The sequence below is a fragment of the Bubalus bubalis genome, chromosome 5 (assembly GCF_019923935.1).
Source record: "Bubalus bubalis isolate 160015118507 breed Murrah chromosome 5, NDDB_SH_1, whole genome shotgun sequence".
In the NCBI taxonomy this organism is placed as follows: domain Eukaryota; kingdom Metazoa; phylum Chordata; class Mammalia; order Artiodactyla; family Bovidae; genus Bubalus; species Bubalus bubalis.
Window position 1 is genome coordinate 126,070,486 of NC_059161.1, and position 19,452 is coordinate 126,089,937.

General features: G+C 49.2%; 1 protein-coding gene and 1 long non-coding RNA gene across 3 annotated transcripts; both read right to left on the reverse strand.

Moving 5' to 3' along the window:
* Nucleotides 1-10: 10 nt before the first annotated feature.
* CTSF (cathepsin F) lies at nucleotides 11-5,681 on the reverse strand. Of its 2 annotated transcripts, none has more exons than XM_006044358.4 (14): nucleotides 5,349-5,681; nucleotides 5,041-5,139; nucleotides 4,655-4,739; nucleotides 4,502-4,563; nucleotides 4,295-4,370; nucleotides 3,078-3,188; nucleotides 2,813-2,958; nucleotides 2,629-2,725; nucleotides 2,469-2,549; nucleotides 1,537-1,656; nucleotides 1,385-1,449; nucleotides 1,030-1,120; nucleotides 600-658; nucleotides 11-518 (listed from the first exon to the last, which is right to left on the reverse strand). In XM_006044358.4, exons 1-14 carry the CDS (start codon nucleotides 5,559-5,561, stop codon nucleotides 444-446), a joined length of 1,380 nt encoding a protein of 459 aa, XP_006044420.2. In that variant the 5' UTR covers nucleotides 5,562-5,681; the 3' UTR covers nucleotides 11-443. The 2 variants fall into 2 exon arrangements, with proteins under 2 accessions (XP_006044420.2, XP_006044419.2); XM_006044357.4 differs by having other exon boundaries at nucleotides 3,078-3,191; nucleotides 5,349-5,680.
* Nucleotides 5,682-17,418: 11,737 nt separating this feature from the next.
* On the reverse strand, nucleotides 17,419-19,452 carry LOC123333823. Its single transcript, XR_006551428.2, has 3 exons — nucleotides 19,184-19,452; nucleotides 18,642-18,930; nucleotides 17,419-17,478 (listed from the first exon to the last, which is right to left on the reverse strand). It is a non-coding gene; the product is annotated as an uncharacterized LOC123333823 (long non-coding RNA).

The window sequence follows — 19,452 nt, forward strand, 5'->3', positions numbered from 1 at the left end:
CACACTGGGGTCCAGGACACCTCTTTATTGTGTTAGAAAAGGTCGGTGACAAGTTTCTCTAGATGTGGAAGGCAACATGGTCCCCCAGTCCAGGGGAACCAGAAAATTTACAGCTTCAGAGGAAAACTGGGGTGGGAAGACAGAGCCTGCTGAGGACAGAGCTGGTTTTAAGACCAGAGTGTTTTCTTCCCATCTGCTCCTTGCCCAAGCCCAGGGTTCTTGCCCCAGCTTCGGCTGCCAAGACATCGTCCTTCACCCCAGTCCTCCTAGCTACCACCATTCAACAAAGGTGCTATTGGGGAACTTCAGGGTGGGAGTGGGGGGAGGGCCTGTGTCCCTGTGGCCTTTGCTCACCCTGGGGTCCCCGGTGCCCGTCCCTCGGCCAGCTGTGCCTCCTGGGGAGGGGCCGTTCTGGTCCGCACCAGATTCTGCACTGGTGCACCTCAGTTTATCACCGCTGAGCTGGCCATGATGTTCACGCCACAGGCCCCGGAGCCACGGTGCAAGTAGTAGTAACCCTGGGGGGAAGAGGGGTGTCGGTGAGGGCGCCAGGGCAGGACAGGGGCTGGAGGGCTGGGGGCCAAGCAGCCAAGACTCACCTCCTCACCCCAGTCAGTGCCCCAGCTGTTCTTGATGGCCCAGAAGGGAGTGGCAGAGCCTGGGGGCAGGGCAGTGCGGAGCGCAGGGAGAGTCAGGGCCCCCCGAGTCTCCAGCCAAGGCCCCCCGAGTCTCCAGCCAGGGCCCCAGGCACTAGGCACTCTTCACTGTCTGCTGTGGGCCTACTGGGCGACAGGTACTAGGGGAAGAGAAGAAAGCAAGACAGACCCACCTACCATGCTCCCAGAAACCGGGAGCAGCTCTGGGGCTTGGGGAAGACGCCCACCCATCCGCAACTGCTCACACCTCCCACCCCCTTGGCTCTCCCATTCACAGAGAGGATGGGTGATCCTGCCTGGCCCACAGCCCGAGACAAGGTTCCTGAGATGCTGTGGCCCGGGCTGGATGGGCAGAGGGGCGAGCGGAACTCACGGTTGCCATAGCCCACGAGCAGCACGGCGTGGTCGATGAGCCAAGGGCTGCAGAGGGGGCGCAGGGGGTGGGAGATCCCGTGGCGGTAGAACTGAGGGGGGAGAGTAAGAGCGGGGGGGGCCAACGTGCTGCAACTACTGAAGCCCGAGCGCCTAGAGCCCGTGCTCCGCAACAAGAGAAGCCACTGCAACGGGAAGTCCATGTGCCACAACTAGAGAAAAGCCTACACAGCAACGAAGACCCACACAGCCAAAAATAAATAAATAAAGTCATTAAAAAAAAAAAAATTAGGGGCCAGCTCCAAGAAGTGAGGGAGGAGTCAGTCAGAGCCGGAGCAACGAGGCTGGGGCCCTACCTGCATGCCAAAGGCGTTGATGGCAACGGAGACGGGGCCGTTCTTAGCCAGCCAGGCCGCCAGCTCTGAGACGGGGGAGGGCCAGCGTCAGGGGGCATCCAGGCCCCAGCCTCCCGACCCAGGCCTCTCCTCACCCCACCGGCCTTCCTTACTTTGCTCATTCTTGCTCAGCTCCACTGAGTCGTTGATGTAGACCTTGGCCTTCTCTGCAGAGAAGCTGCAGGTCTGCAAGCGGCCTCGGTAGCTGTAGTCATCCTCTGTCTCCAGCCCTCCTGGGATTGTGGGGAGGGAGGCCAGCAGATCAGAAGTTAAAGGAAAGGTGGGCTCTGCTCACTGTACTTGTCTGCTCCTGGCCAGGGGCTGTGCTGAGCCCCTCGTACACAAGGCCTCGTGTTCTCCATCTACCCCAGGCCACAGGCCATCCTCTCTGAAGGGGGCCTCTTTCTCGAGATGGCTCAGCTGAGGCCCACAGGCATGGGGCAGCCTCCAGTGAGACATGTGGCAGAGAGGGAACCCAGCTCCCAACTTCTGAGTCCTGACTCCCCGCAGTGTTCCTAGGACTCCTGATCTTGGCTTTCTTGTCCTGCCCTGACTGTCTGCTCCCAGTCTGGCCCAGACCCCTGCCAGGCTCCCTCCCCAGTCTTTGTAGGCCACCTCAATCCCTCAGCCCTCCTCTTCCCATCTCTGCAGCCCACTGCTCAACAGAACTGCCAGGTTAGGTCAACACCTCCCCTCAAGGGGGCGCTGTTCTGCTCTTCAGTTTAGCAGCATTAGAAATACAGGCCTCCAAGCAGTGAAAATAGCAAGACCCCTGCTATGCACCAGGAACTTGACATACCTTCCCCTCACTTGACCCTCAAGACAATCCTACCAAGTGAGTCCGAGGAAGCCCATTTCACAGGTGAGATAAGTGAGGCTCTGAAAGAGCTGACCTGCCCAAGGTCTTCAGCCAGTCAGGGGTCAGCATTAAGACTTGAACCCAGGTCACAGGACTGCCATGCTCGTGTCTCCCTCCCTCACAAAGTGACTTCCGGGGGAGGGAGCTGTGCTCCTGCCCCCATCCTGAAGCCCCGTGAATGCATACCCAGAGTCTGTATGGCCGAGTAGGCGTTGGAGGGCAAGCCGCCCAGGCAGGCCTTGTCAGTCTTGTCACAGTCCAAGAGCTCTAGGAGACAGAAGACTGGTCCCGAGGAGCCCTCCGGAGGGGCTGGGCTGGGGACAGGGGGGCACAGCAGGAGGCTCACCCTGCTCAGAGAGGGAGAGCAGGGTCCCCCGTTTGAGGAACCACTGGCCCTCCACGTTGCCTGTGACTGAGAAGGCCCAGCAGGAGCCGCACATACCCTGCAAGAGACGGGCAGGTCAGGGCTGGGTCCCTTCCAAAGGCCAGTGCAGCCCGCACGTCCCACCCTCGCCTCTTCGGGGTCCGACCTGGTCCTTGACATTGGTGACAGCCCCCTTATTCCTCCAGTCCCACTGGGGCGGAGGAACGTCGGTGACAGGCTGGGCCGGTCGCATGTTCCTGCCAGGCGCATCTTTCAGGAGGGGATTCAGGTAGATGGTGCGGAACTCCTCCTCTGTGGACAGAGGTGGGTGGGGGTGGGAAAAGAGTATTCGAAGCCAGTCCTACCCAGGGGCCTTGGGATCAGGCCCTGTCTCCTCCAGGCACCGTGAGGGCTCTGGCCACCACCCCTACCTGTCAGGTCACTGAACTTGGTGACCCCATACCGAGCTGTGCCACGGTCCAGGGCCTGGATCTTCTGCGCCCGCACCATGTTATTGGCAAAGACGGACATGCGCCAACTGGCTTCTGAAGACCAACAAGCAGAAGTCAGGCTTGGACCCCAGGCAGATCATAAAGAAGAGGTGCTTGGGGATAAGAGGCAGGGGTTTCCGTGGGGAACAGTGGATCCTGGATCATGTCTGAAGCTTATTTCAAGAAGGGCAAGGGACGTCCCTGTGGTCTAGTGGCTAAGACACCACGCTCCCAAGGAGGAGGCCTGAATTCAATCCCTGGTCAGGCAACTAAATCCCGTATTCTACACTTGAAAGATCCTGCATTGGCGGGGGGAGCTAAAAATTTTAAAAAATTAAAAAAAAAAAAAAAATAAAGATCCTGTATGCTGCAACTAAGACCTGGTGCAGCCAGGTCTTTACTATTTATAATAATAGTTAAATTATTATATTTAAATACTATAATTCAATATTTAATTTTATTTATAAAACAAGTATTTAGTGTTAAATACTTATAATACTTACTACTATAAACATTATGTTTATTATCGATATGTTAATAATATAGTATTATATTTTATTATTTATATATTTATTTATTATTAAATAAATAAAAATAAATATTTTTTTTAAAAGAGAGAAGGGCAGAACCCTGGAGTGGGTGTTAGGACCAGATCTGCAAGTGATAAGAGTGAGGCCAAAATGGGGCGATGACTCCCCAGGTATGAAAAGTGAAATTGCTCTGTCGTGTCCAACTCTTTGTGACCCCATAGACTGTAGCCTACCAGGCTCCTCTGTCCATGGGATTTTCCAGGCAATAGTACTGCAGTGGATTGCCATTTCCTTCTCCAGGGGATCTTCCCAAACCAGAACTCAGGGCTCCAAAGACAGGTCATGGGAAAAGGCCACCAAGCCAGGGGTCCTCCAGCAGAGAAAATATGGCCTTTGCCCCAACCCACTCTACCCAGAATGATGGAGATCTATGGCTTCTGACTAGGAAAATCAGATGGGAGAAGCGCCAGCTCCCTGAGGTGACTGCCAAGTCCTGGGAGGCTAAACAAGAACACGGGGGGACTTAGGGGTCCCTCTGCCCTTTCCTTTACTCCAACACTAAGGTGCCAAGTTGGAGGGGAGGTCCTGATCCGATCAGGACACATCCAGCCAAGGCTAGGTCCTCACCTTCCTGCGAATCATATGTCCGGTTATAGGTGGTGACAAAGTCCTTGAAGATCGAAGCCATCTTCACAGAAAAGTCCTGGAAAGACAGAGAGAGGGAGTCTTTACAAGCAGTCCTTCTCAGACAGACGTGGGAGCCCCAGGCCAGGGTAGAGGGAAGAGAGTGAACGAAAGGTGCAGCCAGTTCCCCAGACAGACAAGGCTCCTCACCTGGGGGAGGGGATCCTTGTTCAGCAGTGGAAGGAATGAACTGAAAGTCTCATTTCTGTCATCTGGAGAGAGTTGGAAGAGAGGAGAAGCAGGACTGAACCCTGAGTGAAGTCTGATCTGAACCATCCCAGCACCCCTGGGCCCTCCCAGCACCTGTGGTCTTGGTATCAACTGGGCCACAGTCCCGCCTCAGTAGCATGTGTTTTCCTAGCTCGTCTAGGACTTCGAAGCTGCAGAGCTGCAGGAAAAGGAAGGAGGATGCCAGTCAGGGGGCTGCGAGGAGAGCAAGGCCTTTGGCAAGATGGAGCTGGAGGGTCCTCAGATGAGGACAATCTCGAAGGCAATCTCGCCCACAGTGGAAAGGAGGCACCGTCCAGGAGCGAGCATCCAGACCCCCTCCCTTTACCCTTCCAGGCCTGGCTAGTGACAGGGTGGGGTAGATGCGGCCTCAGATCCCGCCCCCTTGACTTGACAGATCGTCCCAGCTACAGCCAGACTCGATCTGGGGGCAAGGGAATGGCAGGAACCCCATCACTCACCAGGGTCTTCTTGGACACCGGGAGCTGGCACACCGTGGGGTCGTTGCAGGGCGGCTCCACCAGGGTCGCCTTCAGCGAGTACAGGGACCCCCGGCCCGCCTGGACAGAAGGGCGGGTGAGTGGCGGCACGGCCACCCTCTCATCTGTCCAGCCTTCATGGGGCCCGCAGCCCCACCGTGCCCTCTTCCCCCTTCCCCATCACTAGAAGTCCAACGTCCCCGCCCCAAGTCAGGCCCAAAGTTCCCAACCCTCGGACTAGAGCCCCGCTCACCGCGGACCCAGGAGCCCCGCCCCAAGCGCGTCCTCACCCGGCGGACGCGACCGCGCACGGCCCCCAGCGCGGCCCTCGTCCCGGCAGCCCGGCCGCGGTTGTACATCTCCAAGGCGAAGCGGGCGGGCTCCCGCAGCTCCGGGGACGCCAGCTCCCAGGCCTGCGCGCCGGCCGCCGGGGGCTTGCTGGAGGCCGGAGCGGCGGCCGAGAGCAGCCCCAGCAGCAACAGCAGCTGCAGCCGGGGTGCCATGACGAGGGCGAAGCTGGCGGCCCGGACTCACGCACGGACGGACGCGCGGACCAACCGACGGGGCGGAGCAGCCCGCGGCCGGGGGGCCCTAGTCCTCCCCAAGCTCCGGGGCCGCGGGGCGCCGGCCAATGGGCGCCGGCCGAGGGCGCCTGCGCGCTCGCTTATTTACGCCAGGCACGTGGGTGCGCTGGCTGTGCAAGACTGGCGGGCTGGACCCAGTTTCCACCGTAGGCAGTCTTGCAAAACCAGCGTGATCTGGGGAGACGTGGCCCGATCCCCGACCTTGAAATGATCTTCTTAGGTCTGGGAACTGCTGTTTGAGGACAGGAAACGATACTGGCCAGAGAATTAAAACAACTACCACTTATTGCATACTTATTATTATGTTGCAGGTTATATGCCCTCTCCCTTTAATCTTTGTAGCAATCCTGTGAAGTAATAAATGTTATTATCCCCATCTAGTAATTGAGGAAATATAGGTTTAGACGGAGAAGGCAATGGCACCCCACTCCAGTACTCTTTGCTGGAAAATCCCATGGATGGAGGAGCCTGGTAGGCTGCAGTCCATGGGCTCGCTAAGAGTCGGACACGACTGAGCGACTTCCCTTTCACTTTTCACTTTCACACTTTGGAGAAGGAGGTGGCGACCCACTCCAGAGTTCTTGCCTGGAGAATCCCAGGGACGGGGGAGCCTGGTGGGCTGCCGTCTATGGAGTCGCACAGAGGACACGACTGAAGCAACTTAGCAGCAGCAGCAGCAAGAACAGCAGGTTTAGAGAGACTAAGTGGCTTGTCAAACATCTGCTAAGTGAAAGGGCTGGACTTGAACGCAGGGAGTGGACTTCAGAGCTTGAGCTCACAGCTCCATCACCTCTTTGAGGCCCCCCTTCTCATCAGCAGGATGGCAGCTAATATTCCGTGGACTGGCCGTGTCACAGGCTGTCGCGCAGATCAAACACAAACATGTCAACAGTGCACAGGGTTGGGGCCCTTCTTTCATTCCTTCAAGCAGTCACTGCTGTGTTCCGGGGCGGAGCAACAGGAAGCATGAGCAGATACGCTGGGCATAATGCTGCCTGCTAGCAGCTGACAGTCTAGCAGAGAGATAGATGAGAAAAAGGAATTTTTCTCCAAGGTGTTACCAACTGTGGGAGAGGAAACAGAAGAGACTTTTTGGCAACCCACTCCAATTTTCTTGTCTGGGAAATCCCATGGACAGAGGAACCTGGAGGGCTACAGTCCATGGGGTTGCAAAGAGTGGGACAGGACTGAGCGACTAACACTTTCACTTCCAAGGCCCTTCAAGCTCCAGTCAGGTCTTGGACCTTATCCTGTGCTGTGCACTTGACACTCCAGTGACACTCTATTTGCAGAAATTCAAGCTCTTGCACACTCTGGAACCTTCACACTGCTCAAACTCCTAGACACTTCGCTGCTCTGAGTTTAGAGGACAACTTCTCAGGGAGGCTTTCCTGACCCACGCCCATTGCCCCTGACTAAACTCAATAGCACTGTCTCTGTACTCCTAGACTCCTAGCCCTGTGAACTTCCTCCTTCTGAAAGATCTAAAGCCGAATGAATTAAAAACAGGAATTTCTTAGGCCCAGCAGAAGCAGTGAGACTTTTCTTAGATCTGAGTTTCCAGAGATTGGTGTCATAGTTCACCCTCATGGGAAACAGTCATCTTCCCCAAAGTCTGTTTCTTCGTCACTGGAGACACCTGACAAGTATCTAGAGGAAAGGGTGGCTCATCTCATCAGAATAAGGGAAGACAGCATACTTGTAATTCATGGAGGGAAAGGAGGAATTTTTTTTAAGCCACATATGTGTATGGCATCTCAGGCAATTCTTACAACAACTTTCAAGAGAGAAACTGTATGATTACACATGAGGAAAGTGAAGCAGGGATGTGTCAACATTCAGAAAAAGTGAGTGTTAGTCACTCAGTCATGTCTGACTCTTTACCACCCCATGGACACAGCCCACCAGGCTCTGCTGTCCCTGGAATTTTCCAGGCAAGTAAACACTGGAGTGGGTTGCCATTTCCTTCTCCAGGGGATCTTCCCAACCCAGGGATCAAACCTGGGTCTCCTGAAGCTGAACTGAAAAGAGGGAGACAGCAGAGGAGACTGGGAAGAAATGGACACTGCGTGAAGAGGAAGATGAAGAAAGAGTGATGTCAAGAAAGTAGAGGAAGAGAGTGGGTTTCAAGAAAGAGGAAGTGGCTGGTTGCATTGAATGCCATGGAGAGGACAAGATGAGGGGATTGGGCAACAGGTAGGTCACTGGGGATCTCATTAAGAGTGCTTGACTGGGGACTTTCCTGACTGTCCAGTGGTTAAGAACCTGTGTGCCAGTGAAGGGGACACAGGTTCGATCCCTGGTCCAGAAGATTCCACATGCAAAGGAGCAACTAAGTCTGGCACCACAACTACTGAAGTCTGTGTGTCCTGGAGCCTGTGCTCCACAACAAGAGAAGTCAGTGCAATGAGAAGCCCAAGAACTGCAGCTAGAGAGTAGCCCCTGCTCACTACAACTAGAGAAAGTCCACGCACAGCAACAAAGACCCAACACAGCCAAAAATGAAATAAATAACTAAATTTAAAACAAAATTTTTTTTTAAAGAGTGTCGGGTTGAGACTTCCCTAGTAGTCCAGTGGTTGAGACTCTGAGCTTCCACTCAGAGGCCCGGATTCAATCTCTGTTAGGGGAACTAGGATCCTATAAGCCATATTGTGCAGCAAAAAAAAAAAAAAAAGAAAGAAAGAAAGAAGAAGAAGAGGAGATAATATGAGAAATATGGGCATGAATGGAGACAAAGATTTCAATAATTTTTGCCATGGAGCAGAGTAGAGAAATACAGTACTGGGAGGGGGGTGCGGAGCATGGGACATCTCTAGAGTATTTGGGGGACTTTCCTGGCTGTCCAGTGGTTAAGACCCTGCACTTCCACTGCAGGTGACACAAGTTCTATCTGTGATCAGGGAACTAAGATCCTGCATGCCACAGGGCACAGTCAAAGAAAAAAAAAAAGCGTTTTTAAGATGAGAGACCCTAGAGCATGCTTATGACTTAATGAAATAGGAAGGGAGATATTGATGATTCAGGAGAGAAAGGGGAGAATTATAGGAATGAAGAACTTGAAAGGAGAGGGGTGGTAGTTCTCTACTGCTGTGTGGAACATTGCCACAAAATGAATGGTTAGGGCTACAGTCTCACTGAAGGCTGGACTGAGGAAGGATCTGCTTCCAAGCTCATGTTGGTCCTGGGTAGCTTGGCCTGCAGCGGTTTGAAGTAAGGGTTCAGTTCCTGGCCAGAGACTGAGGTTGGGTAGGGGTGATGAGAGCACCAAATCCCGCTACCAGATCAGCGGTCAGTGACAAGGCCCTGGCCCTTTGGCTTTGCAGAAAAGAATTCCCATAAAGACAGCACGTAGAGTGCCGGGGTCCGGCCCCAGCTGATCCAGGGTATTCGAAGGGAAGATGGCTTCGGTGATTAATTTAAATATTCATCAAAGATATAAAGAGTAATAGAACGAGGATAGCTCAGCAGGAAAATTCAGTGGAGAAAAGAGGCTGAGTATCTTGGTTTACGCGGGAAACCAATAAAACTTCAAGACAAGAAGCTTGCACCACTTACGTAGGCCGCAGGCATCCTTCCGTTCTCCCGAAGGAGAGGAGACACTGAGGCCTCCCCGGTCGGATCTTAGAAACCCAGGCATAATTAGTAAGCATGGCGGGCTCTGTGCTCCAGATGGAGACTCAGCCAGAGTTTGAGAGAGAGAGAGACATGGGGAGACCAGTCTTTCGAGGAACTGATCCCAATTCTTTATTTTCCATGGTCTACTTTTATACACTGAGATGTTATGCAAAAGTCACGTGGGGACAGAAGTCCTGACTTTTATTAAAGTCAGGTGCTTCATACAAATGTATACAGAGGTCTTAGGTGTGTTACATCATCTTCTGGCCAGGGGGGCCTGCTGACAACTTATGACCCTCTCCTTGTGACAGCGGTCAGTCAACCAGAACACTTATTTCTCCAGGGGTGATTATTTTTGAAACAGACGCCACCCAAATAAAGTTACATTCCTATAGGGTGAGGGTGTAGTGGGTTTTAGTTAAGGAAAGAATTTACTTAGCCTAAGGTCTAACGTGATTTATATCAAAGATTAATACTTATTTCTTCTATATATTCATTAATGTGTGTAAGGGCAGGTGATGTGGAGACTTAGCAACAAACATTGGCTCAACAAATGAAAAACCCTTCACCAATACAATTTCTAATCAGCCCACTATACTTATACTAATGGTTTTCTAACTTTTCTAAGGAACCTGTTTTTAGAAGGTTTAAAGCATCTCGTGCCTCTCACAGTTGGGAGGCTGTGAGCAATTACATGTGGCCGGACAAGCCTGTCAGGCAGGCTAGAGAACCTTCAGAAGAGTTTGTAAGTTTGGAAAACTCCTGTCACGCCCAGGAATTATTATTAACTGGAGCTCTAAGTTAACTCCTTCTCCGAAAGAGGTGGTGGGGGACAACCCCCCGTAAAGTCAGAGGTGTAGGTGAGAGCACAAAGTAGTAAAGTAGGCAGGCTCTAGTTATGGGGGTAGATGCTCGAGAATTTCCAGGGGGACTCCTGAGGCTCGATCCCGCCTTTGCGTATGTCGAGCCTCCTTCCTCATGACCTTTGCCATGGGTGGAGGTCCTCCCACCAGCTCCTCGCAGTAGAGAAACAAGTAAAGTGTTCATTAGGAGGAAAGAGAGTATAGTACCTGTGGATAGACACATGGGTGGACTCAAGAGAAAGACAGAGTTGTGTCCTCGTGGTAGCTTTGTGGGACATTTCTTCCACGTTTCCTTTGGCCAGTCATTTTGATTTACCTGGTTCAGAGTCCATATTTGGTATAACTCAGGATCCTCCCATGTGTGCATACACATCCCTTGGCCAAGATGGATTCTACCCAGGAGGTCTATGGGTGGTTAGCATCACTTGGCATCACTCCCCTTATGACCTCCAAGGAGTCTTTCTGCACATGTGTAGTCGGAGAGGTCTCCTGACTTCAAGGATGAGAAATATGGGGTCTCTTGTCTTCTGTCTGGGCAGAGCCCGACCTCCTCCCCCGATCATCCTGCTGTTTTCATCTTGGAATATCAGTCCACAGAAACTAAACTCCAACTGTCTGCCCTGGGACCCATCAATCTCCTGCCCCAGTGCAGCTGCCAGCAGCATTCAGTCCCTCATGGGACCTCAGTCTGGTGCCTCAGCTGTTTCCTGGCTGGTGGCTGTCTGCCACCCTTAGCTCCTTACCATGTGGATCTTCCCACCATGGCTGCTTGCTTCCCCAAAGCAGGTGAGGGAAAGCGAGGCTATTAATATCTTGTCTAATACAGTCACACATGTGATCACATGTACCCATCACCTCTGCTGAATTCTGTTGGTTAGAAGCAAGTCATGGGTCTCTCCATACACAAGGGGTGGGAAGGGGAGTACACAAAGATGTGGACCTCAGGAGGTGGGGGTCATGGGGGTCACCTCAGGAGTCTGTCTGCCATGAGTGTTCCCCAGGTGTGCCCCCAGTACCTCAAAATATTAACAACAGTAAAAATAATACATGCTTGGGCTTCCCCGGTGGCTCAGTGGTAAAGAATCCACCTGCAATACAGGAGACTTAAGAGATCCAGGTTCGATCCCTGGGTTGGGAAGATCTCCTGGAGGAGGGCATGGCAACCCACTCTGGTATTCTTGCCTGGAGAGTCTCATGGACAGAGGAGCCTTGTGGGCTACAGTCCATAGGGTCGCAAAGAGTTGGACACAACTGAAGTGACTGAGGCCAGCACAGCATATCTACATGCTAGGCACTCAGCATTTGCAGCACATGTACATGTATCAGCCCGTTGAACCCCACAACCACCCCACAAAACCACCCCACAGCTATGATGCAAATAAGGAAACTAAGACAACAAAAGATTCAAGGACTTCTCTGGTGGTCCAGTGGCTAAGACTGTGGGCTCTCAATGCAGGGGTCATGGATCCAAAAGTGAAAAATAAATCAATAAGTAAATCTTAAAACAACAACAACAACAAAGATACCTTGTGCTAAGACCCGGTGCAGCCAAATTAATTTAAAATAAAACAAGAGATTCAGTTACTTGCCCAAGTTGCAGAAAGGGTGAAGTTGGAAACAGGATTTGAATCCAGTTCTAATAGAGACAGAGATTCTGTTTCTCAAATGGCCTCTGCAGACCCTGGAGTACAAGAGGGGTGCCACTGAAAGTCAGGATAAACAGAGTGTTGTTCCTCCAGGCACACTCATGAACTAAAGTGATCAATCACCAGTGGCCCGGGGTCTAGAGTGAGAGGTGGGGGGTAGTTGACCATGCACAGTCCCAGCTTCTGCTTCAGTAGGTCTAGGTAAGGATCTTGGGATATGTGGGTGAATCTTTGGAATACTTTTGCTGGAAAAGTATGCCCTTTTATGTCAATGTCTACACTGGGATGAAGTTTATTTTATTTTCTATTGGAACATCCCCCAGATATTAGGAATGGCGTGCAAAATTTGTAGCACTTTTTTTTTTTTTTTTTTTTGGCCACACTGTGTAGCTTGCAGAATCTTTGTTCCCCAACCAGGGATTGAACCATGGCAGTGAAAGCACGGAGTCCTAACACTGGACTGCCAGAGCATTCCCGCAGCACATCTTTAAAGACCTGAATTTTCAGTGAATGGCCACTCATCCCTAAGTCCCAGGATAAGGTGTGGATGTTACCTTCTTCTGCCACTAGGGTTTGAGAAAGTCTGCATTTACACTGAAGCAAATGCTGCCCAGAAATGAAAGTGTCCAGGGGATGCCCCAACAGCCAGGACATGGTGGGATGAAATTGGACTTTGTAAGACAAAGTGAGGCCAACAGCAGGATTTCCTTCTGGGAATTTCACCTGATTTATGAAAATGATAGTTAACAACTGTATAATCTGAATCATTTCCAGACATCACCACCTTCAGGAATGGTGGGCAACTTATCAAAATTTTACCCAGTAAGTGAAATACTTCAGTTTCATAAGACTTGTTTCCCCAAGCCTGAGAGGTAGGAGACAGTGAGGAGGAAAGAGGGCAAAATCGTAGATTTTTGGTTCAGACTGACTGACCAGCTTTTAATTCTGGCTTGGCCACTTCAAATTGGCTGTGAGACTATGAGAAAATTACCTCTCTGAGCCTTTTTGAGAAGGTTTTACTTTATTTTATTTTTTATTGTGCTGGGTCTCCGTTGCTTGTGGGCTTTTATCTAGTTGCAGCAAGTGGGGCTACTCTCTGCTTGCCGTGAGAGGTCTTCTTATTTCAGTGGCTTCTCTTACTGTGGAGCACGGACTTTAGGGTGAGTGGGCTTCAGTGGTTGCCACACATGGGCTCAGTAGTTGTGGCCCACGGGCTTAATTGCTCCAGGGCATGTGGGATCTTCCTGGAACAGGGATCGAACCCGAGTCTCCTGCACTGGCGGGCAGATTTTTTACCACTGAGACACCAGGGAAGCCCCTGTGAATCTTTTTTTTTTTTAAATTTATTAAATTATGTATTTTTAAATGATGCAAAGATGAATATTTTTAATGATAAAAAGTACAATTCACAAAGAAGATAGACATCAGTTCAGTTCAGCTGCTCAGTCGTGTCCGACTCTTTGCAACCCCATGAATCACAGCACACCAGGCCTCCCTGTCCATCACCATCTCCTGGAGTTCACTCAGACTCACGTCCATCGAGTTGGTGATGCCATCCAGCCATCTCATCCTCTGTCATCCCCTTTTCCTCCTGCCCCTAATCCCTCCCAGCATCAGAGTCTTTTCCAATGAGTCAACTCTTTGCATGAGGTGGCCAAAGTATTGGAGTTTCAGCTTCAGCATCAGTCCTTCCAAAGAATACTCAGGACTGATCTCCTTTAGGATGGACTGGTTGGATCTCCTTGCAGTCCAAGGGACTCTCAAGAGTCTTCTCCAACACCACAGTTCAAAAGCATCAATTCTTTGGCGCTCAGCTTTCTTCACAGTCCAACTCTCACATCCATACATGACCACTGGAAAAACCATAGCCTTGAATAGATAGACCTTTGTTGGTAAAGTAATATCTCTGCTTTTCAATATGCTATCTAAGTTGGTCACAACTTTCCTTCCAAGGAGTAAGCGTCTTTTAATTTCATGGCTGCAGTCACCATCTACAGTGATTTTGGAGCCCCAAAAAATAAAGTCTGACACTGTTTCCACTGTTTCCCCATCTATTTCCAAACCATCAAAACCAGGCTTAGTAGCTCAGCTGGTAAAGAATCCGCCTGCAATGCGGAAGACCTGGGTTTGATTCCTGGGTTGGGAAGATCCCCTGGAGAAGGGAACAGCTACCCACTCCAGTATTCTATCCTGGAAAATTCCATGGACTAGTCCATGGGGTCACAAAGAGTCAGACATGACTGAACAACTTTCAGTTAGACATTTAACAACAAAGAAACAAAGATACATAAAGCAAAAATCAGAAGAAATGTATAATCATAGACATATTAACATTTCTCTGAGAATATTTTATCAAGTGCAGAAAAATAAAAATAGGAGCATCTTGAATGATGTCATTAACAAGTTAAATATAATAGATCTCTATTTATATTAATTTATATTAAGCTTATATCCTACACAAGTATATTTAAAAATTTGTATCTCATGCATTGTTATTAGATATCCATAGGACATTAGAAAAGCTGGCAGAAAGATAGACATTACTAAATTTCAAAAAGTAGGATTCTTTTTTTGTATGATTGAGTTATACATATACAATATATTATTTTTCCGATTATTTTTCATTATAGGTTATTATAAGATATTGACTATAGTTCCCTATGTTATACAATAAATCTTTGTTGCTTGTTGCATATCTTTTTTTAATTAGAAATCTAGCATTATATTCATACTAAGTCAAACAAGTGGAATAAAAATGTCATAAATTTTTTAGTTTGGCAAAAATTCATAAGTTTTCTTATATATATATATAGTACATATTATTTTTGTATACATGTATACACGTTTTTCTACTATGCTTGAGAAAGGCTTGAGAAAGAATATATATAAAAAAAGAAGAGATGGAGAAATTGGAAAACATAAACTAAATGAAGTGGGACGACTGAATATAAAATAGAAAAAGTGAAACAGACTAGAGAAAAGTAAAAGATCCTCACACAGTCCAGTTATTTTTAAACAGGGCTGCTCGTTAGAAACATACCTGGTGCTTTGGAGGAAAAAAAGCAATACCTGGGCATTTGTATTTTTCAAAACATTCCAAGATAATTCTGATATGCATCTAGATTTTTAAAAGTGATTACAGGTTTTTCTATTAAGTGATAGTTTTGGTGATATAGAATTCTTTTATTTTTCTGTTGACTAATCATGATACTGTGGTATTAAGTGAGTAATAGTTACATAATCATAACAGTGACAAATGTTCATCAGTTTTCACAATCAACAGCCAGACAAAAAAATAAAAGATAATTACAACTGCAAGCCATAACGGGAACATGATTAACTTAACAATATAAGATAATTACATACAATCTGAGGGGTCAGGCAGAGTGATGCGGTAAGTGGAAGTGCCTACATGCACATCTGCTTAGTCAGTCCATGTTTCTTGGTTGGTGCATTTAATCCATTTACATTTAAGATAGTTATCAGTATGTATGATCCTATTATCAGTTTCTTAATTGCTTTGGGTTTATTTTCTGTAGGTAGGTCTTTTCCTTTTCTTGTTTTCTGCCTAGAGAAGTTCCTTTAGCATTTGGTGTAAAGCTGATTTGGTGGTGCTCAATTCTCTTAACTTTTGCTTGTCTGGAAAGCTTCTGATTTCTCCATCAAATCTGCTGGAGAGTCTTGCTGGGTAGAGTATTCTTAGTTGAAGTTTCTTCCCTTTCATCACTTTAAATATATCATGCCATTCCCTTCTGGCTTGTAGAGTTTCTGTTGAGAAATCCGCAGATAACCTGATGGTAGTTACCTTGTATGTTATTTGTTGTTTTCCCTTTGTTGCTTTTAACATTTTATCTCTGTCTAGCTTTGATAGATGGACCTTTGTTGGCAAAGTAATGTGGGGCTCAGAACCTTCACAACAGTGCGAGGACTTCTTGGTATTACTGTTCTCCAGTTTGTGGGTCACCCACCCGGCAGGAGTGGGATTTGATTTTGTTGTGATTGTGCCCCTCCTACCGTCTCGCTTCTTCTTTCTCTTTGGACCTGGAGTATCTTTTTTTGGTGGGTTCCAGTGTCCTTCTGTCGATGGTTGTTCAACAGCTAGTTGTGATTTTGGTGCTCTTGCAGGAGGAGATGAGCACACGTCCATCTACTTTGTTATCTTTTACTAGAATCCCCCCTGAGCCTTTTTGTAGACATAGGAAGAAGATAGGAATGCACCTCATTTATCACATCAGTTCTAACCTCCTAGCAGCAAACAAATATTAGCAGAGAGAGTCCTAAAGGGTGGGATGAGAAATGGAGTGTGAAAGCCCAGGTGTTTGGTGGAGAAGGGGAGCTAAGAAAGAGAAGGCTAATAAAGCAGAGATTAGATGGCTAGGCTTTCACATACACCAAAGGTCTCAAAAGGAGATCTACTGTCCCTGGAAATTTGAATTTGGACGTTTGTAGGGGCATTTTTGTTTATCACATTGATAGGAGATCTTCGGAGAAGGCAATGGTACCCCACTCCAATACTCTTGCCTAGAAAACCCCATGGACGGAGGAGCCTGGTGGGCTGCAGTCCATGGGGTCGCTAAGGGTCGGACACGACTGAGCGACTTCACTTTCAATTTTCACTTTCATGCATTGGAGAAGGAAATGGCACCCCACTCCAGTGTCCTTGCCTGGAGAATCCCAGGGACGGGGGAGCCTGGTGGGCTGCCGTCTATGGGGTCGCACAGAGTCGGACACGACTGAAGCGACTCAGCAGGAGCTCTTCTGGTCCTTAGTAGACAGGAGCCAGCGGTGCTAGACATTCTTCAGTGTTCAAGACAGTCCCACGTTACTGAGAATAGTTCCATGTCCTGCACAGCTGTCTAATGTGCCACTGATTATTTCTGTGAGGATTCACAAGGGGCTCATACCATGTAGTTAAAAATGGCCCACTGTGGTGACCTGACAAACAAGGGATGAAGTCACAGTGGCCACATTGCTCTGGTGGGCATCCTGTTTTTTCCTTAAGGAGATATCCTGTTTTTCCCTGCTGGTGCCAATTTCTCAAGACTACAGGACCACCCAACCGTGAGACCTCTTCGACTACGTGACCACAAGACCCCATCTGTGGGCTAAAGGCAAAGTGAGGCCCCCTCCCTCTGGGGCACAATTTCCCATCGATAGGATATAAGAAGGGTTGGCTGTAAAAAGAGAGCACTGGTTTCTCTCTAAAGCCAGTCACTTTCTTTCTTTCTTCCTATAATAAATCTTTCTCTGCCTGAAGGCCCAGCTTGCTCCCTTTTTCTTCACACTCACCTTACAATTTCTAAAAGAGGAAAAATCTGTTTATAGTTATCTGCACCAAGAACCCTTAACTCTGTTGTATATGTAAACAGTTTTCCAGGAAGTCTACTAAAATGAAAATCCGGGGGGAATTTTCTTTGTATGAGTTCAGATCTTTATGAAGGATATTCACCATTTCAGAAGATCACGTCTCTAAAGATCAGTATTTGGGGTGATCTCTGTTCACAGTGGGGTTCCCAGGTGGCGCTAAGTGGTAAAGAACCCACCTGCCAATGCATGAGACATAAGAGATGCAGGTTCAACCCCTGGGTTGGGAGGATCACTTAGAGGAGGAAATGGCAACCCACTCCAGTATTCTTACCTGGAAAATCCCGTCGACAGGGGAGCCTGGTGGGCTCCAGTCCGTGAGGTTGCAAAAGAGTCAGACACGACCTAGAGATTAAACCACCACAGTTCATAATAATCACTTTGTTACAGCTTTCAGTGTGATCCTGACTGAGCATGTCCATGTGGAACTGCAGATTTATTTAGCATAAACTGTTTTCATTTTCTTTTTCCTTGACTTTAAAAATTATGTTGGTAGGTAGGATACTATCCATGAACTTCATCTCATTCATTTAACAACTATTGATGGAGTGCACAACTATTGATCAGGCACAGTCCAGGTGCTGGGGATGTAAAGAGGGCATTGTGAAATATTTACTGTTAAAACGGCATGTTGGGCCTGACAGAGGTGAGATCCACTGATAGGCCCATCTGGGTTTTAATCCTAATTCCACCACAGTCTACTATTATGTAATCTGGTGTCATGTCAGCCTGAGAGTGAGTTGGAAAAGAATTTCCAGACACAGAGTATTTCAGAAAGGAGTGAGTTTATTAAGAACAAAGAGCAGAGATAATGTGGGAGCTGCAGGCACAGCGGGCTGACCTCCAGCCTGGCCAGGGAGAGCTGGCCGGATGCTGTTAGAACAATGGGCTGGCTCAAGGGGGATCATGCTTTTCTTGGGCTAGTAGCCAATTTTATAGCCTCAAGACAAAGGAAATTCCTGCTGGAAGGGTGGCATTAGGTGCTTGGTTAGGGTGCTCTAGGGTGATTACTCGGATGGGCATTTTTGCCTAATTTAGGGTCATGAAGCTGGCTGGTAAGGCTCGGGGGACTTTTGGCAACGGTTACAGTGGGGCTCGGTCAGCTCTGGAAGTGACTTTGGTTTTGGGCTCTGCGTCTGTGGCCTTGGTACAGGCCTTGCACCTGTGACCTTGGTACAGGACTCCATACCTGGGACACATCTTTTCCCCGCTCTGAGCCTCTTTGTATTGATGCGTTAGATTACCTAAGATCATGCAGTTCCTCCTATCTGCTCACTGAATGGCAGCTGTGGTGGACATTATTATGTTGACCGATTCCTTGATGACACAAGATGCAATAACACTGTTCTTTCTCAAATAAGTCCTCAAACTCCGATGCCTAGCTAGCTCTTTCTTTTGAGGCTCCGCATGTCCCTCCCATTCTGAGTTGTCCAAAATTCGCAGTGATTTACTCAGTCCCAAAGAGGTGCGGTGAGGCTAGTTTCTGAGGCTACTGCCTGTGGTCTTACCGCTTTCTCCACTGAGCAAGGTAACCGGAAGTCCTGAGTTCACTGCTGTTGTGACTTATTATCGCCACACGATGGCGCTGTTGAAGCTCGGTCCTGGCCACTCCCAGGGCGTCCACAGAGCAGAGCCCCTTTCAGGGTCAGGGACGGACTCGGGGTCCAGCTGCTGGGAATCCCGCCCTCCGCTGTCAGCCCCTCGAGGACTGCCTCGGCTGCCGAGTCATGCCCACTTCCTCAGGCAGCTGCATCTAATGACAAATCTGAAGGGTCATCCCAGCTTCTGAGCTCCCTGCTGGGTGGGAAGAGGTGTCCCTTGAGATTGCAGGGCAGCGAAAACTCTCCCGCTGCCCAGCCTCGCCTCCTTCCCTTCTCTTCCCCGGCTGTTGATCCTCAGAGTGCTCCCAGCAGACTTCCCGCCCGCCAGTCACTCTCTCCAAATCTGCTCCGCAGGGAACACAACCCAACGGGCACCGTCCACTTAGAATAAAGTCTCATCTCCATAAGGCTGGGCATCGCCTGGTCCTTGTCCCCCTATCTGAACTCACCTCATGCTCTCTCGCTGCCCCGCACTAAGCCCCCACCACAATGATCCTCTTCCTGGCCACAAGTCAAGTGATTTTCAGGTTCAGGGCTTTTGCACTAGTTGTTCCTTCTGCCTGGAGAGACTCCGCCTCCTCTGTAGGAGGCAGGCTCCTACCCAGTGGTCCAGTCAGCCTAAATACTGTTTCTTCGGAGTAAGGACCCTCCCGCTTCCTCAAAGCATTATATTTGTCAGCACCCATCACACTCTGTCCTTATTCCGCTTATTCCAACT

What these genes read in the sequence shown, in the direction of transcription:
- CTSF (XM_006044357.4), bottom strand. Translation starts at nt 5,561, where the DNA reads ATGGCACCCCGGCTGCAGCTGCTGTTGCTGCTGGGGCTGCTCTCGGCC. An exon ending in GCTGAGCAAGAATGAGCAAA is followed by an intron (nt 1,450 to 1,536) that starts GTAAGGAAGGCC and finishes CCCCCGTCTCAG; the next exon opens with AGCTGGCGGCCTGGCTGGCT. An exon ending in TCAACGCCTTTGGCATGCAG is followed by an intron (nt 1,121 to 1,384) that starts GTAGGGCCCCAG and finishes CTCCCCCCTCAG; the next exon opens with TTCTACCGCCACGGGATCTC.